Source organism: Crinia signifera, chromosome 7 (genome assembly GCF_055691185.1).
Source record: "Crinia signifera chromosome 7, ASM5569118v1, whole genome shotgun sequence".
In the NCBI taxonomy this organism is placed as follows: Eukaryota; Metazoa; Chordata; class Amphibia; order Anura; family Myobatrachidae; genus Crinia; species Crinia signifera.
Window position 1 is genome coordinate 47913319 of NC_139223.1, and position 22990 is coordinate 47936308.

The window sequence follows — 22990 nt, forward strand, 5'->3', positions numbered from 1 at the left end:
CAATAAGCGCTAAATGTTACATCATTTTAGGACTATAATGCTAAAAATGTAGGCTTGTCGCAAAATATTATTTATACATTCGCTACCTGACTGAAAAACAAATCAGTTCCGGCAGCCATTTTGTGAAGGAGCTGTATATTTGAATAAATGCTATGGATTCAGGATTAATTCACTCTACTTTCATTTTGCTAATCTTTTTCACATAGTATTAATCTGCCACCACTATTTAATTTGTTTTCTGTGTTAAATTTAAGTAGTCAGATTGTTTTAATGCCTTTTCACTACACTATGATAAAACAAATCTGTGGCAAAATGGCCTCTCAGCACTGAAATGTCTGCTTATCTAAGGATGTGTTATTTTAGCTTTTTGAGTGGTACTTTCATATTTACTTCCCCCAAATGTTTTTCCACATACTTTAATCAGAAAATTAGTAGGATATTATTGTAGTTTTGTGTAATTATTGTTTATACATGCACGTACACACTTGCTTTGGTTTTCTAAACTACTAAATAATGATCAGCAGTTGGTGGTGTTTTGTTTTGTTATTTATATAATATATATATATTTTTAGCTTTTTATGCCATTTTCTGAAATAAGTCCCATTTATGTTTATTCCGGCCCGGTACTTTTGCCATTTTTGAATTGTTTATTCTTCAGACATACTGTATTTCCCAAGGCTGAGGTGTATTGTGAGATTTCCAAGTGCTGGAAGTTTTTTTTTTTTTTTTCAAATGTGTGGTTTTTTTTCTCCATAAAATTACTTTTTTTTAATCTGTGAGTGTCTAAATAGATTCTGCCATTATTTGACTTTTATATTATTGTAATATTGCACTTTTTGTGTTTCATTTTGTACCATATATTATGGACTAGTTACCAGGCCGCCAGAATGACCAAACAACTTAATGGTAATGTCAGCGCTGGCGGCTGTGTGCGCCCAAACGGCGCAACACTTGAATTGCTACCTCAGGATGCCATCTAGTGGCCGCCGGCATGCACAACACTTTCGTTCTCCCCATAGAGTTAAGGAGTTGCGTTAGCCTTTTATAATATAGATTTCCGTTCAAATTTATTTCAAGTAGGAACACAAGCCATATGTCAACTTATATTTTGCCCATTAATACAGATGAACAAACATTTTAGGCCAAATAATAATAATTATAAACATATATATATTTTTTCATGCACCTATTTTCTACTTTCTCGTTGCTATATATTTTTGGCAAGTTGTTATTTTTGGGCAAAGCTACTGAAAGCTATGGGCTATAAGGCGGTAACTAAAGAAGGTAATGTTCTATAACCCATAGCATTCTGTGACACATTCTAATGTTCGGCTGAATTGGTTGGCTGATGCAGTTGCTCGACCCAAGCACCAAGAAAAAGATCTGGGGAAAACTCATCAGTACGGACAGCACTTAAACTGTTGGGTGATCTGATCTGCCCATGTATGGAGAGCTTAGCGTACTGCAGATCTGCAGAGACTACAGAAATTGAACCAATCGTACAGTATAATTGTGTTCTTGTGTATTATATGCAGATTTGTTACAGGATGAAATATTTCCTTACAGAGAAATTATTAAATGTATTTATTTTTATTTAAAGGCAGCTTATGTTCACTACAACCATTTCTGGGGTATAAAGTGGTGGTGATTGCTACTTCTAGTCATTAAATGAAATGTAAAGCTGGCCATACTCTTGTCTGATTTGTTCGCTTTTTACACGATTCCGACAGATTGGGCCGAGGAAAATGGGTGAAAAGTGGCCAAATCACAGGTGTTTGACATCTGATTCGATGTGTGGTCCCTTGTGCATCTGATTCAGAGATCAGACCTTCTTACACGGAGTCGGAGATCGACCTCCGGTACGGGCAGCCTCCCGGCAGCGGGAGAATGGGATTGCATGTGATATATCATGTGCAAAAGGAATGCATGCGATATATAGTCACAGCCGAGCCGCCCGGGAAGCTCCAGGTGGATCATCTGCAACTTCTTCAGGGGAGAAGTTGCAGTAGTGTATGGGGTCATCAGCCGATGTTTATTAATTATACACCTACCTATGGTTTGCAGGATGTAGCCTTTTTGGAAGCATGTTTGTATAGGATAACGTAGCTTTTAAATGACATTACTTATTCTTGATGTGGCGTTAGTCTGCTTTATTCCTGCATACTGCTCATAGAAGTAACATGACGGATAGTTGGGAAACCTCTGTACATTTGCCTTTTAAAATATATAGTAGCTTAAGAGATATATGGATTTAACACGTGGTTCAGTAAGATCATAGCATTGCTTCATCTTCATCTCCTCATCTGTGATGTCTCAATTCTTTTTATTTATTTTTTAAAACCCACCAGATTATGGTAATGCACACAGCAGTACAAAGTGTTTCAGGAGGCATGGTGATCTTGTGAAATGCAGTGACCTGTCCAACGTCTGAAAACCAATGTAGAGGAAAAACAATGTCTTCACTCATAGCAACCGGGCACATTTTCATTTTCTTACTTGTACTAGTAAAAAAAGAAAAGTTCATATTTTCCAGTGCAGTTTTATTTGTGTGTAAAAACACATCAAGATTGGGAGAGCCAATTTTGGGAATTGCACATAGTTTGGCACGTTGTAACAGGTGACAGTTCTAGGCGGAGCCTTGAATAGATTACGTGTATGCATAGGAGCGGTTGATTATTAATACACCTCCACCTCTGATGACACGCTCGGTCACATCCCCATGCTTGTGTTCTGTACTCCTAATCTGACATCTCATTATAGTACTCAGGATAACGCTTGCAGACTGATTGTTCCTTAATTTCATGGAATATTACGATGGCCGCCCTTTCCCATGATGTTTATAATGGGAGACCCTTAAAGGAAATAAATTACACTAGTTTTTTTTTTTTTTTTTGGTGTGGGTACTTGTGTATTATCACGGCGCCCCCGATATTGATCGCGCAATGTTTTGATCGCATGCCATGCACCCGATGGCATGCGATGCGATTTTTGCCCCCTAGACGATGGTTACAATGTTAAATGCACCCCCATGCCACCCCCCCCCCCCCCCCACTATAAACGTGAACCCGAAGCGTGGCGAGCCCAGTGGTATGCGTCCTACGACCTTTTCATACCCCCACTATCCACGTTGGCGTGGAGTTGATTTTATAAAGTGTGGCGAGCGCAGCGAGCCACCGAGCCCGAAGCATGGCGAGGGGATGCGGATACCTTCACAGGTATCCGCGTCCCCTCGCGGGCTTCACAGGTATCCGCGTCCGCTCGCCACGCTTCGGGCTCGCTGCGCTCGCCACACTTTATAAAATCAACTCCACGCCGACGTGGATAGTGGGGGTATGAAAAGGTCGTAGGACGCGTACCGCCACCCCTCGCGGGCTCGCTGCGCTCGCCACGCTTCGGGTTCACGTTTATAGTGGGGGGGGGGGGGGGGTGGCGGTGCATTTAACATTGTAAGCACCCATTAGGGTGCTTATACAATTTAAAATCGCATCCCATCGAATTGTATGCCATATACAATGTCATACAATTTTAAAATTGTATGACATTGGTTAACATTGCGCGATATCGCATCGCATACCATACCATCGCATGCCAAATGGTATGCGATGCGATGGGCGCCGTGATACTACACAAGTACCTTTTGTGTGTGCTCCAGGTATAGTCCGAAGACACATCCCCTCGCATGTGCCTGCAGCAGGAGAAATCATTCCATAGTCAGCAACCATCAAATGATTTCCCCTGCCTTCGTGAATATAAGTCAGGGGAGCGGCTGTCGCCATGTGATGTCAGCCACCCGCCCCGGCACACCTTGTTCCGCCCACAATTCCATGGGAACGCCCAGCAGTTTCATGGGGGCGCACGTGAAACTCTGGGCATTCACATGGGCACTACCTGAGCCCCACGCCCCTTGGCCGCACGCTCTGTGTGAATGGCTTGGCTGCAGTGAGAATCGTCCCCGGCCGTTCGCAGTCAGGCTTTGCACAGGAAATTCTCTCTTCTGTAATTTATTAGTACAGGTATATCCTTTGAACCCATTGCTGTTCCTTAGAACCGCTGTATCAAGTTTCAATGTGCCAATGTACCTTGTTGAAGATTCTGGATTGGCCTGTCCATCTGTACAGCTTTCATAGTGTTGTCACTAATCAGAAGCTATGGCATTCTGCCAGACCTGCCCATTAATAGCATTAAATGTTCCCTTCTGGGGAAAGTATTTGTGTTTTGTCCTTATGCGGTATGGGGCACAGATGGTGGGTTATGTCCCACCCCCCATTGAGTATTAGTAGATTAACAAAATGGCTTATGTTGTCCACTCCGCCTCTATTGGTGTTCATTCTAGCCCCATGCACATTTCAAAACGGATACCGTTCCGCTTTCCTGCCTGGGGTGTTGCTTACGGCTGTGGTGCTTGCAATACAGTCTGGTCTGTATCTCAACAGTGACAGCCGTGGCAGGAACTGCACGAGATTTGAGAGGGGCAGGCTGCTAGAATGAACACTGTTCATTTTGTGAAAATGCATGGGATATGTGCATTGGACTTTGCACCCTGTTATTATTTTTATGGATCCACAAGGGACATATAGTTTAAGACCGTAAAGGACAAGTACAGGGTACATAAACGTAAGTATATCGGCAGACAACACTGAAATAAGTATCCGGGTGGCAGAAAATCACAGTATTTGGTGCCATTGAAGATGGTTTACGTAAGAGAAGGACAAGAGGAAAGAGAGCTCTGCTCATGAGAGCTCATATTCTAAACCAGGAAAACCTTTGGCCCCCCAGCGGTTGCTGAACTGTACATCCCAGCATGCCCTGCTACAGTTTTGCTATTTGGCAATGCTTAAACTGTAGCAGGGCATGCCGGGATGTGTAGTTCAACAACAGCTGGAGGACCAAAGGTTTCCCATCAATGTTCTAAACATTCTACTTACATTAACCTTTTTGGAAGGCATAAGAATGGATCTTTCCTGGGTTCAACCATTCTCACTACCTGGGTTAGATTTACCAGGTTCTTGGATCCAGTTTATTTTTGTTATACCGAGTCGCCACCTGGGTCGAACTGACAACTACCTGGCTTATTGTGTTGGTGTACAAGAGGAGGTATTACTCGCTTTTTGGATTCTAATGGCAAGTCATTGTGCCTATTTTGGGAATGGGGTGCTTGTCCCCACTCGCCTAACAGCACACTTTTCCTTGGGGGGGTTGATATGAAATCCCCACAGTTGGGATGGGTGCCGGACGGGATCCTGACCGTCATTAACCGTCGGGATCCCGACTGTTAAAACACAGACGGCTGGGTTCCCGACGGCCGTCGGCTATTTTCCCTCGTGGGGGTCCACGACCCCCATAGAGAGAGAATAGAATAGGTGGCGAGCGTAGCTCACCACCGTGCCAGCAAGGGGCTTTGTTGCGCTGGCCACGCTGTCTGAGTGCGGATAATTACTGTTGGGATCCCGGCTGTCGGAGAAACATACCACACCCGTTGGGATACAGACATGCAGAAAACGACAGCAGTATCTTGATGACCAGAAACCCAACACATTCCAGTAAGTATTTTTACCCTAGCCCTAACCACCCCCTCCTGCAGCCATAACCTCCTCTAAGTGTTTAACCCCAGCCCCGTATTTAGATCTGGCATATGTTTGGATCCCGCTGTCTGTCTTCTGAATGCCGGGATCACGACTGATTGTATTTTGACCACAGTCCGACCTGGACGTTTAGTTCCCCTTGGGTGGCGCATTATGGAATGTCCACTGTGTTCTTTGCATTTTCTTTCCGAAGTTGTAGAAGGCGGATGAGTGTGTGGATTGTATTTTTGTAAAATTCTACCTATACACCGTTATTTATCTTGCTACCTTAAATCTGTCGCTCCTATCTGTAGCTGATATTGGCTTGGTGCTAGTTGGAGCCCCCATGCTTTGTCAATAGAACTCAAATGAATTAAAATAAAATTTTGAAACAATACATTAAAACATAATTTTATAACAGTAAGTCAGACCCCACATCATGTAGCATCTCTTGGATCACAACAAAACAATTAAATGTATCCATTTACATTTTAAACTTTAAGTTTACATCCCTGGTGGACTTTTCTTTTTGACCATTTCTTTGGGGTATGTACAGTATACCTTTTTGTATAAAGGATACAATTCAGTTAAGGTAACTTGTAGACGTCCATGATAAAAGCCTACATTGTTTATTTTATTTTTTTATTTTATTTTAGCAATGACAGAGTTGACATTGCAGCTGCATATAAATGATGTGGTTCTTGCACAAAAGTTGTTCTTGCACACATCCAGGCGCTGAGTGACATGCTGTGAGGAGGTGGTTGCCGGAGCTGATTGTGTGCGCTCACAATGTTAGATTTTTCAGTCTAAAAATACTCGCTGACTTCATTCTGCAGTCCCACTGTTCTGCTTTGGTACAAGTTAATAGCACACGTGGGAGCTGTCCTCCTGGTGCGCTGTTCTGTATTAGGACGCTGCCTCCTTAGTCCGACCGTCTTGTCAAGTGCTGTGTTTTTTTTAGCAAGGAAAACAGTCTAGAAATGTTTTTGTTTATTTATAACATACATTAGATCATGGGTCCTCAAACTGCGGCCCTCCAGATGTTGTAAAACTACAAATCCCAGCATGCCTTGCCACAGTTTTAACAATCCCTTATAGCAAAACTGTGGCAAGGCATGCTGGGATTTGTAGTTTCACAACATCTGGAGGGCCGCAGTTTGAGGACCCATGCATTAGATATTCACCCTCTGAGTTAACATATTGTGTTATTAAGTGGTGACCCATAGCAACCATTCTATATGGGTGTATGGACTTTCTTGAACACATTTGCCTCTCGTATGCTTTTGTTTGGACTGTCGCGCATTCTGTTGGTAGCAATTTTATTCATGTACAATAGTAATTTTGTGATAAGTGTCATTGTGACAGATCCTATATACCTAGAAAGGTCATCTATGTCTGCTTCATTACGGATGATTAGAAAAAGCCCTGGTTAAATAGAGAACACTGAGGGGCGATTCAATTGCTTCTCCATCAGGTGCCCATTACTTTTGTCAAGACCAAAACCATCAAGTTTCGCTGCGTAAAGCGGCTGAATCCTACTGAAGTCCTGGCTGTGATGCAAAAAGTCCCATTGGGAAACCATAAATGGACACTTCCCACATTTCTGCTCCCTTCTGCGAGCAGAATTGTCTGTGCCAGCGGCACTGCTGCCTAAACTTCTGGCAAATTTGAACAGCACCTTAATGTCCATACCATTTGTTTTCGGTTTCAGCACTGGACAGTGCCACCCCATCGTCGCCAAGTTGCTCCACCGGTTTGGCATCTAGTACCGCAAAAGCGCCTGGCCGCAATGTTGCGCCCCCTGCTGGAGAGAAGGGAGAGAAGGATGAGGGCAGTAAGAAGAAGGTGCGGAGGCAATGGGAGTCCTGGAGCACGGAAGACAAGAATACCTTCTTTGAGGCGCTTTACGAAGTGAGTACAATTTCCAGGGCTATGTAAAGTAGTTGGGCACTTGATCGAGTGGTTTATAAACTTGGCCATCAAGTACCCCTAACAGTTCACGTTTTCCCAATCACTTGGTACAGTAGGTGCACAGGTACACTTGTTGCTCACTGACACATTTTTAAAGATCCAGAAGTGGAGCAAATTATTTCACTTGTGAATCTATGAGGAGACCTGGAAAACATGTACTGCTGAGGGTCCTTGTGGACTGAATTTGGGAACCACTGCTGTATTGCTTCAATTGAGTTTAATGACCTGCGTATTTAACACTTTCCTGGTGTCTCCATAGCATCTCTCTTGAACACAGAGTAGTTGCAGCTATTGCATTGGCTGAACATCTATTGAAATGACATTATCTAATGTACACTTTTTGCTACAGCATGGGAAGGATTTTGAAGCTATTCAAAACAACATTGCCTTGAAGTATAAGAAGAAAGCTAAACCGGCCAGCATGGTGAAGAATAAGGAGCAGGTTCGTCACTTCTACTACAGAACCTGGCACAAGATCTCCAAGTACATCGACTTCAACAATGGTGAGAACGCAAAGTTTTATGTTTGTCTCATATGTATAATATAAATTGTAATATATTCTTACAAATCGTTTGTTCTTTTACATATTAGGACACCATCTAGTCCTCCCTATTTCTAAATAGTTATCAGTCTAATGTCCTGTAACGATTATCCTAGAATAGTCTTCCCGCTAGGCTGTTTTAGCGGGGCGCTGCGCCCTGCCCGATTTTTTTAAAGGGCAAAATGCGCCCTGCCACCCCCTAAAACAGCCTGGTGCCTTCCCCGATGGTGTGCATGGGGAAGAGCAACGCCGCCTTAGACAGCGATTCCCGGCGCGTGTATGGCAACTTCGGCGGGGCCCGCCCTTTAGTGATTGCGGCGGCCGGGCCCGCCCTCAACTGTGACGTCGGCGTGCCCGGTCCACCTTTTTCATGACGTCGCGGCCCGGGCACGCACTTTTTGTGACTTCAGCGGCCCGGGACCGCCCACAACTGTGACGTCGGCGGGCCTGGTCCACCCCCCCTTGCGCTGCCCCCGTGCAGCGTCACCCTGCCCGCCCGCATTTCTAGAAGGAACACTATAGAACAAATACTTTGTAATTTATTCATTTTTAATTCAAGTTAGAATAAGTCGACATGAAGAAGTCCCTGGTGAAAAGGGAAGTACACCTGATAATTCAGTGTCTTATAGCAGTATTAAGTACTTATTCATTGCGTTCCTCAGTCTCCTACATAGGACTAAATGTATTGGTCCCCGAATGATTTCCAGTGATAAAGCAGCAATTAGTTTTAAGGCAGAACTGGTTTGCTTTTAGCTTCTACAAAACTCATTGGCAGATGTATTAAGCCTTAAAAAGAGATAAACGCAAGGGTGATAAAAGAGTGATAAACGTCTGTTCCCTGCCGCCACCCTAATAATCTTCCCTCAAATATCACACCTCCTGAAGATTTGTGAAATGGAAGTGCTGAGGAGTCCTCACACCAAGGACAGGTTTGTGCAGGGGATCTGTTGAGGACCTCCTCTGCTCAGCTGCTGCACTTGGTGGGGTAAATTTACAAAGATGGGATGTTGCCCATAGCAACCAATCAGAGTTAACTTATTTATTTTGCACCTTCTAGAAGATAATAAATATAATCTGATTGGTTGCTATGGGCAACATCCCATAATCAATAGAATTCCCATCTTAGCAAATTTACCCTGGTGAGTTTAGCTGTTACTACCTCTGTTCCTCCTTTGGAGATCCCTACTGTCTCCTTGGTGACCGCAGCTGCCACTGGATATGGGGAACATCTGTCTTGGTTTTGCCTCTTTTTCCAGCAGCATAGATTATGTCCATGTAGGAGGTTGATAATTGTGTTGTGCCCCAAGCAATGCTTGTGCAAATCTTCTTTTTCAAAACCAAAATCACAGCTGGCATGAATGGTTTGTTACGGTTTTATAGTGCCCCCCTTGTTTCTCAAAAAGTGGCCACTGTCACTATAACATAGTGACATCCTTTACTATGTAGGTGGAGAGGCAGCCAGAATGATAGGACTGTGACTACAGCAACCATCTGTTCTTACCTCAACTAGGGGTCTGTGTACTAAGCTGTGGAGAGTGAGAAATCAGTTGGGCGCTGAGTAGCTGGTACTTTATCTGAGACTGCTGTACCATGGCACGTGGGAACAGATTGGCTGCTACTGGTTTTATGTCATTCCACTAGATGTCTCTCCTACACAGACCCCCAAGTGTAATGCCGCTGCCTTTTATAACACGTTTCTCTCTCCTTCTACCCCTTTCACAACGCAAAAATAACCATGGTCCGACCCAGGTTACTTTGTGGTGTGAAAGGGCCTTTTGAAAAATTGCATGTCCAGCAATCCGACCCAGGATAAAAGAAGGCTTTTACCCGGGATGGACCCAGGTTGCTTGGCAGTGCGAACGGATGACCCAGGTCATCCCGTTCACACCTCCTCTGCCCCCCTGATGATGGCGACTCAGCTCAATGCCGGGTTGCTGCGGGGAGCTTCACCTTGCAAACCCCCGATGAATCCAGGGTGTGACCCGACATTTTTGCGATTTTTGAAAGGGGTATTAGGTTGCAAATGCCTTTGGGCATGTCCAAATATTATTTTCTGGTTTATGTGATAAGTTTGCCATGTCCTGCTCCCCCTCAATGTACAGCAGGATATAATGCATTGGTGCTTTATAAATAAAAACATAACAGTGATCGTAGTATCCTGACACATTAGCTTTATTTTATCTCGTAGTATTTTCTTGCGGTCTTAAGAAGTCCTCGCAGGAGCTGTATGGACTCATTTGTTACGGCAAACTGCGGAAGAAGATCGGTGGCTGTAAGTTGTGTCTTTATATCCGGTAACACCATTTCTTTAGAGTGATGTATTTGGCCATATGGGCACAGACCATTCTGTCTATGGGACAGTTGCTGTAGAATAAAAGTACAGTTGGGAAACTCTCTGGCATCTATGTAGCACTTTCATCAGTGATCCTCTTGGAGGACTGTATAGAGCAGGGACGGGGAACCTTTGGTCCTCCAACTGTTGTTGAACTACACATCCCAGCATGCCCTGCTACAGTTTTGCTATTTGGCCATCCTAAAACTGGGATGCGTAGTTCAACAACAGCTGGAGGGCCAAAGGTTCCCTATCCCTAATATAGAGCACTGTCAGGTATGCTGGGACAAAGCTGGGATCGGGGACCTTTTATCACCAGAACTGTTGTAACGGTGGTAACGTATTCGGCAGTATATGATGGAATTCATCAATAATCTTATTTGAACAGATTTAATTAAATAGCAAAAACTGTTATTTACAAAATATGGAAAGCGGCTGATAACCGATAATGTGCGCAATGCAAAGTGATTTGTTTGCCGTTTTTACTTATTCTGTTATAAAGTGAATATTAAGGTCGATTTTTCCTAAAACCCTCAGCCAACTAATGGCACAGATGTCTCTTCTTTCTGCCTTTCAGGTATGGATGACAAGAATGCTGCCAAGTTGAATGAGTTAATACAGCTAGGGTGAGTATGTCTTTTCAGCTTTGTGTTAAGGCCCCCCATACACTAATGCAATTTGGCCTGATTCCAACTATTCAGGCCAAATCGCATGTGTCTGACATCCGCTCTGAACTGATGCATGGTCCCATGTGCATTAGGTCGGAGGACGGACAGGCTGCACATAAGATAAATCGCATGTGCAGCTGTTAGCAGCATGTGGTGGGTACTTTTTTTTTTTGTATCCGCAATGTATTACATCTGACTTCCCTTGAACGCTACCGGCATCTCCCCAGGATTTCTTTTACTTTCGATAAATCGCATGCGATACAGCCGTCTTTGAATACAGCCAAGCAGTGGATCCCAGTCCTCTAATCCTGGCTGCTTGTCTGCCTACATAGCAACGGTGGACTTTTCGAGAACCAAAGTGGGGGAAAAAAAACCCTACAAACCCTTTATAATCCATACAAGCCAGCAGTGATTTCTGTTTCTAAAAATACGATTTGCACAACACAATTTTCACATAAGCCCTTTTTAGTTAATTGAATGCAAAAATGACATGTATTTGATGGCTGTTGTACAAGAGCTTTATAATACCGTAAAGCTTTGCAACTTGTTATTATTGTTACATATTAATATGGAAACACTATTGGGTATTTTACGCTATTAACTGGTCCAATAACATTTTCCTAGCAAAATTTTAACTTTTAATTTTGTAACATGTAATTTCTGTATTGACCTAAATACTAATAAGAAATACACATGGGCCCTCATTCTGGTTGAGTCGGTAAGCTGCAAAGCTCGTAGCTTACTGAATCCCGGAGAGGCTGCCCCGGCAAATACTCCCGCCCCCACAGCCGAACCCATTCCCTTGCATGTCCTGCAGCAGGATAAATCATTCAATGGTTGGCGATCATCGAATGGTCATCCGCCCACCCCCAGCACACTCCTTTGCGGCCCATGATAGTGTTTTAGCGGGGCGCTACGCCCTGCCCGTTTTTTTTAAAGGGCAAAATGCGCCCTGCCCCTCTCGCAGCGCCCCGCTAAAACAGCCTCCCGGGGAAGCCCAGCGTCGCCGTAGATGGCGATGCCCAGCTCTTCCCCGGCAGCATAGTGGCTTTGGAGGGGCCGGGGCCGCCCCCTTTGATGATGGTGGCGGTCGGTCACGCCCCCGTGCCGTGCCGTGTGTATACAGCTTGCTATGCTGATGTGTGCCCCCACGGGGTCGGTATTGCAAGAAAAAATAGACTGTGCAGGCAGCACAATTGTTCACTAGAAAATGTACAATCTATAGTACAGTATGTTCATAACTGTACATAGCCAAAATGGTACAAAGACACCGACTCGGACACGTACGCAGGGCTGTGAATTTAACAAAGACTAAAGACTCACATGCCAGCCTCCATTTTTCACACATGCGTAAAGCAGTGCAGCAGCAGATGCCTTCAGAACATCTCAGCAGCTCCAGCATCCGCTGTGTTTATGTGGCTTAATGCTACGTTTTGATGAACAGGTGGGTTTTTACTGCCTGTTTGAAGCTTTGCAAAAGTCTGAGAGAGGGAGGGAGTTCCTTCCAGTGATGGGGGCAGCATGGATGAAATCTTGTATTCGCTCATGAGATGCAAGGAGCATGAGATGCAAGGAGCAGGGTGAGGTGCGGGAAGATGTATATGAAGTGAGATGAGGTTGGAGTTGAAAGGAACGGGATAAGAGCCATGTATGTGAGAGTGGGGAGTTTGAAGAAGACCCTGTAGGGGAAGGGGTGGAGCGGCACAGAGGGGAGTAAAATGGGAATGTGGGAGGCCAGAGAGGAGAAAGCGGCAGTCATTGAGCTGTATTCTATAATATAATAACATGTAAATAAGCTGTCGCAAAGTAGAACTAAGGGAAGTAACTCGTGACACTGGTCATGGTCAGAGGTTATTGCCAATGATTTCACTAGGAACAGATCTTTATTCATGGGAGTGTTTTTTGTTTTCTTTTGTCTTTTTGTGTCTCCTGATTTTTATTTATTTTCTCATCTTTATTGATAATCTGTTCACAGGGCAACTACAGTGCGATACAAAGGTAGGAATTTGCGGATCAAGGCTCCAATGTGTCGAGCACTGAAGAAGCTCTGCGACCCGGAAGGGAAGACAGGTACTATGTGTTATTTATGTAGTGTAATGTCTGAATCGTATGTTAAACGGAAGCAGTGTACAGTGCATATTCATATTTTATATAGTACATCATTATGTCATCGGACAAATTCTCACGTTTACCCAGTTGCATGTTTCAACTTCTATTTTTTTTAATAGATATGGAGGTATTAAATCCCGGGTCACAACTGTCTATCTGTCCTGACCGCCGTGACCCTGGCCTGTTTTTTCGTTTTCCTCACCAGGCGGAAATCAATGTCTCACTTGGGGATCGACGAAAAGGGGGCGTGTCCGCGTAAACGGTCGTGGATCGACAAGATTTGTCCATGATCGTGACAATTCAAGGCCGTTATCGACAAAAAGGTCCCGACAGCTTTTAAGGTTGGGCCCGTTTTGACGATCTGCCTCTTCAATGCTGTCGGGCAAGACCGCATTGAATAGGCTCCTGCCGCTATTTTCCTCGTCGGAAATAGCAGCGGGGATTGAATACCCCCATAGGATCTGATTGCTGTGGGCATTAACTTTTTTTCATAGTACCTGTTTTCAGAAATACCTGTCTGTTACCGTGTGGCAGTCCCATGTGTCTTCGAGATCTCACAGTTTTACTAAAGTGGGGGTGAGGGGCAGATCAGAGAAATTAATAGCCATTGTTGTAATAATGAAGGTTTACCTGGATAAACATTAACATTAATTATTGTTTGCAATTATGTCATTTGTTCAATGATCTAAAATGCACCTGTTGGGCAAACAGATAGCAGTGGCAACGGATATGTTCTCACCTTTTATTTATAACTGTGTACCAAGTAACTCTGATATCAGCGTTTTTCATAAAGTGGGATCAATTCAATTGTTTGGGGAGGGTGTGATTTGCCATTGTTGTGGATTTTAAACGTTGGCAGTGGCACCCTTCATGGGCTGATATCAGCCCAACTTCACACACCATTGCTCTTAGCCCTATAGTGCATTAAGCACTTTTGTGTGAATTTGGGCTAACCCGATTTATTTGCACCCATGAGATCAACACGGGTAATAGGATTGACTTATGTTTTTGCCCAGGTCTGAGTGATGAAGAAGACCAGAAACCAGTGCGCCTGCCACTAAAAGTACCTGTAGAACTTCAGCCTCGCAACAATCAAGCATGGGCACGTGTGCAAAGCTTGGCACAAAATCCACGTCTGAGGTATGAGAACATGGATTATTACAGACCTTTATTCCAAAGTGTCCCATTCCGCTTATTTCATTTACTGTGACTTCCATTCTGAAATGTACAATTTCAAAAGTTTTTTTTTTAAATTAAAGATCCACTGTTGGGGACAGTGCTACTCTGGGTATAGCGGGCAGCAGTCACGGTTAGCAAACTACACTAACACTCTTCCCACTCTAGTACTATGGCCACCTCCACCAGGAGCCTATTTATTTGATTAGTACAGATTTTGTGTCTCTAATCCATGGTTTTCCCTACTCTGGTGAGACTATGCATGCTACTATAGTGGTATATTGGGATGCCATTCCCGGTACATTTTTTCTCAATCCCGGGAATCGGGATTGAAAAATGCTCAATCCCTGGATTCTGGGATTGGCATCCCTAAAAGAAAACACTCCCGTCCCCACATTTACTTACTCTACGAGGGTGAGTGGGGAAGGTGGAAGCGTTGCAGGTGATACGGGGAGGCAGTCAGCTGGGGTTATGTGCCACCGGGATTGCAGCCACAGGTCAGGGAGCACAGGTCAGAGGGCGCCAGGAGCAAAAGCGGGGGGCACATATATGTTGAGCACATGGACTCCCAATTAGTTTATCGTATCCTCTCATGGTCCACTTCACTTTGCATGCTATGGGCCATACTTAACTGTCCACGTGGATGTCGATCTTTACAAGCTTTGATCATAGCTATGTTGACTTTTTGACTCCGTCAACATATTAACTGTCGACCTACATGTTGTTGTGTATAGGCTATCGGGATACAATCTCTGTCACAGAGTCTGTTTCACAATAAGCCACTGGCCAGCGGCCTGGTTTATTTGCTGCTGCTACTGCTGTAGTTATAGATTATAGATTGTTCTCTTGATCTGTAAACTATCAGACACAGCAGATAGACCATCGCTTTCATCACCTGCGATCACAAGATTTTTTAGAATGCTTATCAGGCTCCATAGCATACTGCATGCTTATGTGTTATTTTATTTTGTAGCGTTACCTTGTTTAGAAAGTCCACCTTGTGGCTCACCTTCTATAACGTTTCTTGTGTATACTTTTTTTAAATAATGTAATTCTACAATCCGCCAAGGCCCTTCATTTACAAATCCTGGTGAGCCTGATCCTGCCAAGCCATGGCTGTAAAAGTACATTCCTTGCTTGTCCAATGAGAGCTGCCTGTATCTAGAGTGGTGGCGTCAGTTGCCTAAGGCACACATTGTATGGGGGAATGGCTTAGACCAGGGTTCCTGCTATCCTGTTAATGATAGAAACGTTCGAATAGACTGAGGGTTTTAACAATGCACAGGAGGGAAACCTTTTTCAAATGAAAAGAAGTATTAGAACACGAGGAAATGTACTGACACTGTAGGGGGGTTCAGGGGAAATTTGGGGAATAATTACTGCACAGAAAGAGTAGTGGACAAGTGGATTAGTCTCCTATTAGATGTGGTAGTGGCTAATATAGTAGAGCCAAGGATATCCTTACAAAGAAATAAGTAACAAATAAAATATAAAGGGGCAGACTAGATCGGCAAAGCGGTTCTGTTTCTCTTCCATGAAGCAGTGGCTTGTGGGTAAACCCTTATGGTCTATCCATGCATTAAAATGTAATTTATACTTTTTAAACCAAATAGAATTACAGTTCTATGTAATGGTAATGAATGTTCACTTTTTTAGTTTTTATGAAATTACTTTTTCCGGAATTGAGATATAAGTAGTTTGTGTGTTTCTTCTTCTTCCCCGCCTTTTTACCTATCTGACTCTTCTCCTCCGGATCTGTTTCTGGCTCCCCAGGATGATGGTAGAACTACACAGAAAAGTCTCCAGCCTTATTGAGTTTCTAAAGCAAAAGTGGGCGCTGCAGGAAGTTCGTATTGTATCCTTTTATTCTGATAATAAAATGTCTTATTACAGGTAAGACCAATGTTTTCCCTTCTGGTACTATGTAGTCATGTCCTGAAGGGGGGAAATTGGTATTATATGGTTCCAGCACAAATCTTTATTGGTGATCTGTAATTCTGTAGGCAAGTGCAATTTCTGGTATCCAGCCACTACATGAACTGTCCTAAGCCCCCTTCCACTTTGCATGTACAGGTTGAGTATCCCTTATCCGAAATGCTCGGGACCACAAGCCTTTTGGATAAGGGATTTTCCCGGATTTTGGATTTTTTTTTTCCCTTACTTACCTGGTGCCCTGATGGTCCTCGACGTCCATGGTGTCCACCAGCCTCCACGGCAGCCTTCAGGATCCTCTTCAGCGCCATCTCCAGTCCCAGGGGTGCATTGCACCCGTGATGTCACTGGCGCACCCACGTGCAATGCACCCCTGAGAGCATAGGTACCGCCGAATAGGATCCTGAAGGCTGAGGTAAGTATGAACACCCCCCCCCCCCCCAAATATTCTGAATCTAATATTTCAAAGTGCACCTCACTCCTATGCCCCCCCCCCCATCCTAACCCCTACCTCCATTTTAGGACCTGTCACTTTTTTGGGGTGCAGAAATAGATGCAGAATAAGGAGGGAAGGGTGCTGGATGGAAGGTTGTTTAAAGCTTTATTGTTCCAGTTTTATTGAAGGGATGTGACTGTAGATGTCTGTGTTTTAATGTATAGTGGCATGTGTTGGGTGTCTGGGCAGAAGCACAAAACAATTTATTATTTATTCAAACTACAGAACAAATGGTTTGTTATTCTTTTCTTTGTTTGCACTCTTCATTCTGCTAAGTTTCCTATACCAGTTCTCTCAGAGGAAAACTCTGGAGGATCACCAGCAAGCAGAAGGGGAGCCCCAAGACTCCACGGAATTACTGCACCTCTTCCCACCAGAAACTGCACAGTTTTCTCCTGTACCAGGAGTCGCCAGGGTGGTCCATTCCAAAACCTACTGCACAGTCCATTGGCAGGAGTCTGGCAAGTGCAAACAGGGCTCAAAGGACACTCACCTGTTGCTACCTGCTCAGATCCTAGGCATTCAAACAGGACAAGGGACAGCTCGTGTGCAACTAAAGTCCCCACGAGGTGGCAGCACAGATGCTAAACAAGCAAACAAGGTGGAGGTGTCCACCACTATCTCAACAGACAGAACTCCGCCCACAGAGAATGGTTCTGTGGAAAATGTGTCACCTGAAGTGGTGCCAAAGACTCCCGATGAAGCTCCACCAGTAAATATGGATTCCTCAGCAAGTCCTCCAGCACCTAGCAAAGTAACTGGCAGCCAGCTCGCCATTGTAGAGGAACTTTCCATAAATGACCCTTTTCCTAACTATCTAAAGTCTTGCCAAGATCTTATTGTTCCAGAGGGGAGTCATTCGTCTGACAACGCTGTGTCGTTTTCTCCCATGTCCCCAGAAACGCCTCCCAGAGGTTCTGGAGAAGCAGCTTCTCCAGGCCAAGAGAAAGCAGACGTTCAGACTGAAAGCACCCAGCAGAATCATTGCACTACACAAACTCAAGCACTAGACACTCAGGTGAAGGCGCAGAGTAGTTCATCCAAAGCTCCCAAAGACAACAGTAGCCAGCTCACAGAGCAGTTACGCCAGAAAGGCTGGAATGAACGGACTTCAGAGAATCTGACGCTAGCTGAGGTCTACCTCATGCTGGGCAAACCAGGAAAACTTCAGTTGGAGTACGAGTGGATGGGTCCCAGCAGCTCAGGTGACTCAGACTGTCCACCGCACCACAAACAGTCCCGTCTCAGCTGCCTCTTACGGCTCATAGCCACAGAGCTTAACCCCAAAGCTGTAAGTAAACAGGATTTGCTTTTTATTTTATTCTTGGATTGTTTGCCTCTTGACGGTTACTTATGAGAACGTTATCTCTCTCAATATGTTTTATTTAAATTTTATAATTTTTATTTTTGCTATAGGAATTTTGGAGAAAGATGTAAGTAATATAGATGTATAGGTGGAAAAACTATGGGTGAAATTTAATAGGCTGAGAGAATCAGAAAGTGAGAGATTTGGTAAGAAATCTACAGGTTTTTTTTTTTAAAGCGGCAATTGTATTCACTTCAAAATCAAACTGCAGTGTAAATGATTGCCGCTTTAAAAAAAACCTGGAGGATTTTTTTACCGAATCTCTCACTTTCTGAATCTCTCATCCTATTAAATTTCCCCCTACGATTGTAGAAATCCCTGATGGTCTCCTCCCCTCTTTATGTGCACAGCGCGGTTCTGTGCATCCTGCGCTTATCAAAATATTTGAGTATGTTCTGTAGAGTGGAGGTTAATCTGGGTCATACGGAGACTATTTATGTGTTATCAGCTGTCACAGGACAGAAAGTCATAGAATGCAGAGCAGTCCTATAGATACAAGAAAAGTCACAAGATCGTCCCAAACGTACAGTCGGTATTCTGTCAGTTTTCCAGAAAGGAAGCAAATATTTATTCTTATACATCTAAGTAAAGAACACTGGGATCATGTGGTATGGAAATGTAGGCGGAGCTTGGGCCATATGGGATGCGGTCATTTGGTCTACAGCATGATGGTAGACAGTCATTAGGTCGACATGGGAAAAGGTTGACATGGTTCTAGGTCGAAAGGCCATTAGTTCGACAGTGTCTAGGTCGACATGGGGTTTTTCACTGTTTTTTGAGCCGACATGTGCCGACAGGCGGTATTTCATGCCCTACCATCCACTAGGGCGTGGTGGGAGAATAAAATAGTGTGCCCGACGCATTGCGAGCACAGCGAGCGATGCGAGGGGATGTGTTGCCCTTTAAACTGTGTCCATGTCGACTGTGTTGACATACAGTTAAAAAATCTGTGGAAAACCCCATGTCGACCTTTTCACTGTCGTCCTAGCCATTGTCGAACTAATGACCTGTCAAACTAATGACCTTTTCCCATGTCGACCTAATGGTGTCGAACGAATGACTGTCGACCATCATGCTGTAGATCAAATATGATATGGTAGGTCAGTATGGCTCTCTTTCCTGTCGCTAGAAATGACACACATACTGTAGGTTCTGGTGCCAGGTAAGGCGTCAGGTGATGACCTCTGGGATAGGGCTTGCTAGGCATTTGCTGGGTCAGTACAGGAAGTTGTTCATTAAACAGCTGTAACCTAGCCAGGACTCGGTGGAAGGAGGGGGAGGAGCCTAACCTGTCAAAAATGTGATTTCCTCTGTAGCCTGCTATTTCCCGAACAGAAAACTCTGCTCATGCTGCCATATCCTGAGAGATCCATTGTGGTTACTATTGTATCTTGTTGGGTCTTGTCCTTGCTTTCAGTATCTTGTTCTGGTGGGGTGACCTACGTGACACTTTCTGCAAAGCTCAAGATGTCACAACAAGCCACCTAGTGGTGATACTTGGCAGGTGCCTTGTGCATATTTGTGTGGACTTCCAATCTGAAAGAACCAACATGGGCATAATCTCCATACACTACCAGTGCAGAGCCTGGTCAGTAACCAGGGAGGGTCATCCAATGCCAGCCAGGAGCTGTGTCAGTGCGTACACCGCAGTAAAGGACCTGGTAGTGTTGGCATCATACTCTCCTACTGCGCAGTGGGTTGCGTCAGTAACAGGCGGTTACTGACTGTAAGAAGGAAATCCCCTATTGGCCAGATCCCATGAGACACAAACCCAGTCTGTGATTGCTTGGCGCAGGCAGTGAGGGCCTGTCTGGTCACATATATCAGCTCTCAACTGTAGAAAACATGGCCATGACACAGACCCTCAATAGTTTGGACCATGATGTAAAAGGAAATATGGGAGTCTCGACAGTGGTTTCTAAACTTTCTTAAATACAGTGCCCTAGAGGATCAGTGGCACTCCTGCACCAAAATGTCTTATTGAGACATTTAGCAGACATTATTATATTAAAGAAGCCCATAGACGTTCCGTTTTTGCCGGCTCCGTTCTGTACTATGCGATGCGCGCTCCCACGCATCACATAGTACGGTACAAAAAGTATGTGCTGCACATAGTACGGTACAAAAAGTATGTGCTGCACATACTTTTTGTACTAGCTACACATAGCATCAGATCGCATTGCATGCACAAGGCATGCAATGCGATGTGTACTATTTAAGTCCCAAACTAATCCGTTAAACGGACCGTGTATGGGCGGCTTAAGTTTCTTGTACTGATCTGTCATCTTCAGGTTCAGTAATGTGGTGCTAGACATGGTTTGTCCATATGCTTTGGCAGACACCACTGGTTTTGGTGCTAGACATGGTTTGTCCATATGGTTTGGCAGACACCACTGGTTTTGGTGCTAGACATGGTTTGTCCATATGGTTTGGCAGACACCACTGGTTTTGGTGCTAGACATGGTTTGTCCATATGGTTTGGCAGACACCACTGGTTTTGGTGCTAGACATGGTTTGTCCGTATGGTTTGGCAGACACCACTGGTTTTGGTGCTAGACATGGTTTGTCCGTATGGTTTGCCAGACACCACTGGTTTTGGTGCTAGCCATGGTTTGTCCATATGGTTTGGCAGTCACCACTGGTTTTGGTGCTAGACATGGTTTGTCCATATGGTTTGGCAGACACCACTGGTTTTGGTGCAAGACATGGTTTGTCCGTATGGTTTGGCAGACACCACTGGTTTTGGTGCCAGACATGGTTTGTCCATATGGTTTGGCAGACACCACTGGTTTTGGTGCTAGACATGGTTTGTCCATATGGTTTGGCAGACACCACTGGTTTTGGTGCTAGACATGGTTTGTCCATATGGTTTGGCAGACACCACTGGTTTTGGTGCCAGACATGGTTTGTCCATATGGTTTGGCAGACACCACTGGTTTTGGTGCCAGACATGGTTTGTCCATATGGTTTGGCAGACACCACTGGTTTTGGTGCTAGACATGGTTTGTCCATATGGTTTGCCAGACACCACTGGTTTTGCATATTACATATCAATTAAAAATTTGTTTATGGAACACCAGCCTGTAGCAGCCCTTGCAAGTGCCCCACTGCACGCCAGATCAATGCACCCAGTTTGGTAACCACTCTCATATAACCTGTTTTTCAAAGAGAACAATAATTCTCTTTTTTTATTCTGATGCTTCTCTGGGTCAGAATTAATCAAATTCTGAATTTATGACAGTGGTAAAAGAAAATAGCTGATCTCCACAGCGCAATAAACACTTCTGCCCAGGGTGACACCAGGAAAGCTTCAAGATATGTATAGAAATAGCAGAATTTTGGTGATACACCCACTGGCGAAATGTGATAACACTTACACAAAATATTGGTTTGTATAGGTCCAGACAAATGGATTAGTGATCTATAATAGCTCAAAAGACAAAAGCAACAAACAGGACCATAGTGTGATAATGTCAGGCAGTTCTGAATAATTTAATTCAAGCAGCACACTCACAAAAGTAGGTCATATATGCGCATATCAAGGGTCTTTAAGCCAGATCTGAATTGTGTTCTCCTCCTCAGGTTTTTAGAACCTATAGGACTAATTAAAGAACTGGATAGTGCAATACTGTTTGTTATATGAATATAACATTTTTAATTGTGCACTCGCATAGAATAAAAACATATATCACCCAATCCTGGGTAGAACGAAACCCGGCCGGTCCAACCAACAATGCAGGATGGTTTCCCAAATGTCCACAGTGCGGCTCCCACAGGTCCGGTCCGTTCGGTGATGACAATAATGGTATATGTTAGTTGGGCGCCCACTAAGCTATTTCCTTAGTTTTCTGCGACCCCTCGTGGGGCTGGCTATGCTCGCCGCGCTTCGGGCTCGGTGGCTCGCTGCGCTTGCCACACTATATGAAATCAACTCCATGCTGACATGGATAGTGGGGGTATGAGCGTACTATCTATAGTGGGCACCCAACTAACATATAAGTACCAAAATAATTATGACGGCTTAACATGTCCTTTTAGCTCTTATTTTAAATGTCATCAATCTGAGTGTACTGTACTTTGTGGGGGTTATTCTGATTCACTCGGAAAGGCACAATAACTCTCTAATGGACAAAACCATATGTACTGCGGGGTGGGGGGGGGGGCTGATGTAACATGTGCAGAGAGTTAGATTTGGGTGTTTTAATGTTTCTGTGCAGGGTAAATACTGGCTGCTTTATTTTTACACTGCTATATAGATATCAGTTTGAAGTACAAACCCCACCCAAATCTAACTCTCTCTGCACATGTTACATCAGCCCCACCTGCAGTGCACATGGTTTTGTCCATTAGAGAGTGATTGTGCCTTTCCGAGTGAATCAGAATAACCCCCTGTATGTATTAATATGTTTAGTCTATCTACCTGAATAATAGAGTAGGAATCCTAAGCTGTAAAAAAAAAAAGAAAAATGGTTTTATAAGATACAGCCTAATATCATTATTAATGTTAGAAAGCATGACAACCTAGTCGACATTATTCAATTTTTGGTACTTGTGTACTAGCACAGCACCCAAGATATTAGGTCGCACGACATATAATCGCATGGCATACACCCGATGCACTGCGATGCGATTTTAAATTGTATAAGCCCCCTTTACAATGTTTAATTGTATAAGCACCCCAATGTTAAATCCACCCCCACTATGAACGCCAATCCGAAGTGTGGCAAGCACCGCGAGGGGACGCGTATTACTTTACATGTATTCCGCGTCCCCACGCGGGGCTCTCATCGCTTGCCACGCTTCGGCTCGGTGGCTCGCTGCGCTCGCCACACTATATA

At 44.2% G+C, this 22990-nt stretch overlaps 1 protein-coding gene across 1 annotated transcript in view; it reads left to right on the forward strand.

Moving 5' to 3' along the window:
• Nucleotides 1-22990, forward strand: part of CRAMP1 (cramped chromatin regulator 1) — a 39793-nt gene that overhangs the window by 3653 nt on the left and 13150 nt on the right. Inside the window, exons 3-10 of the mRNA XM_083154978.1 lie at nt 7273-7472; nt 7882-8035; nt 10262-10345; nt 10983-11031; nt 13049-13143; nt 14199-14322; nt 16132-16213; nt 17085-18140. Coding sequence (XP_083011104.1) covers nt 7273-7472; nt 7882-8035; nt 10262-10345; nt 10983-11031; nt 13049-13143; nt 14199-14322; nt 16132-16213; nt 17085-18140 — 1844 coding nt within the window. The remainder of the gene's footprint in view (nt 1-7272; nt 7473-7881; nt 8036-10261; nt 10346-10982; nt 11032-13048; nt 13144-14198; nt 14323-16131; nt 16214-17084; nt 18141-22990) is intronic.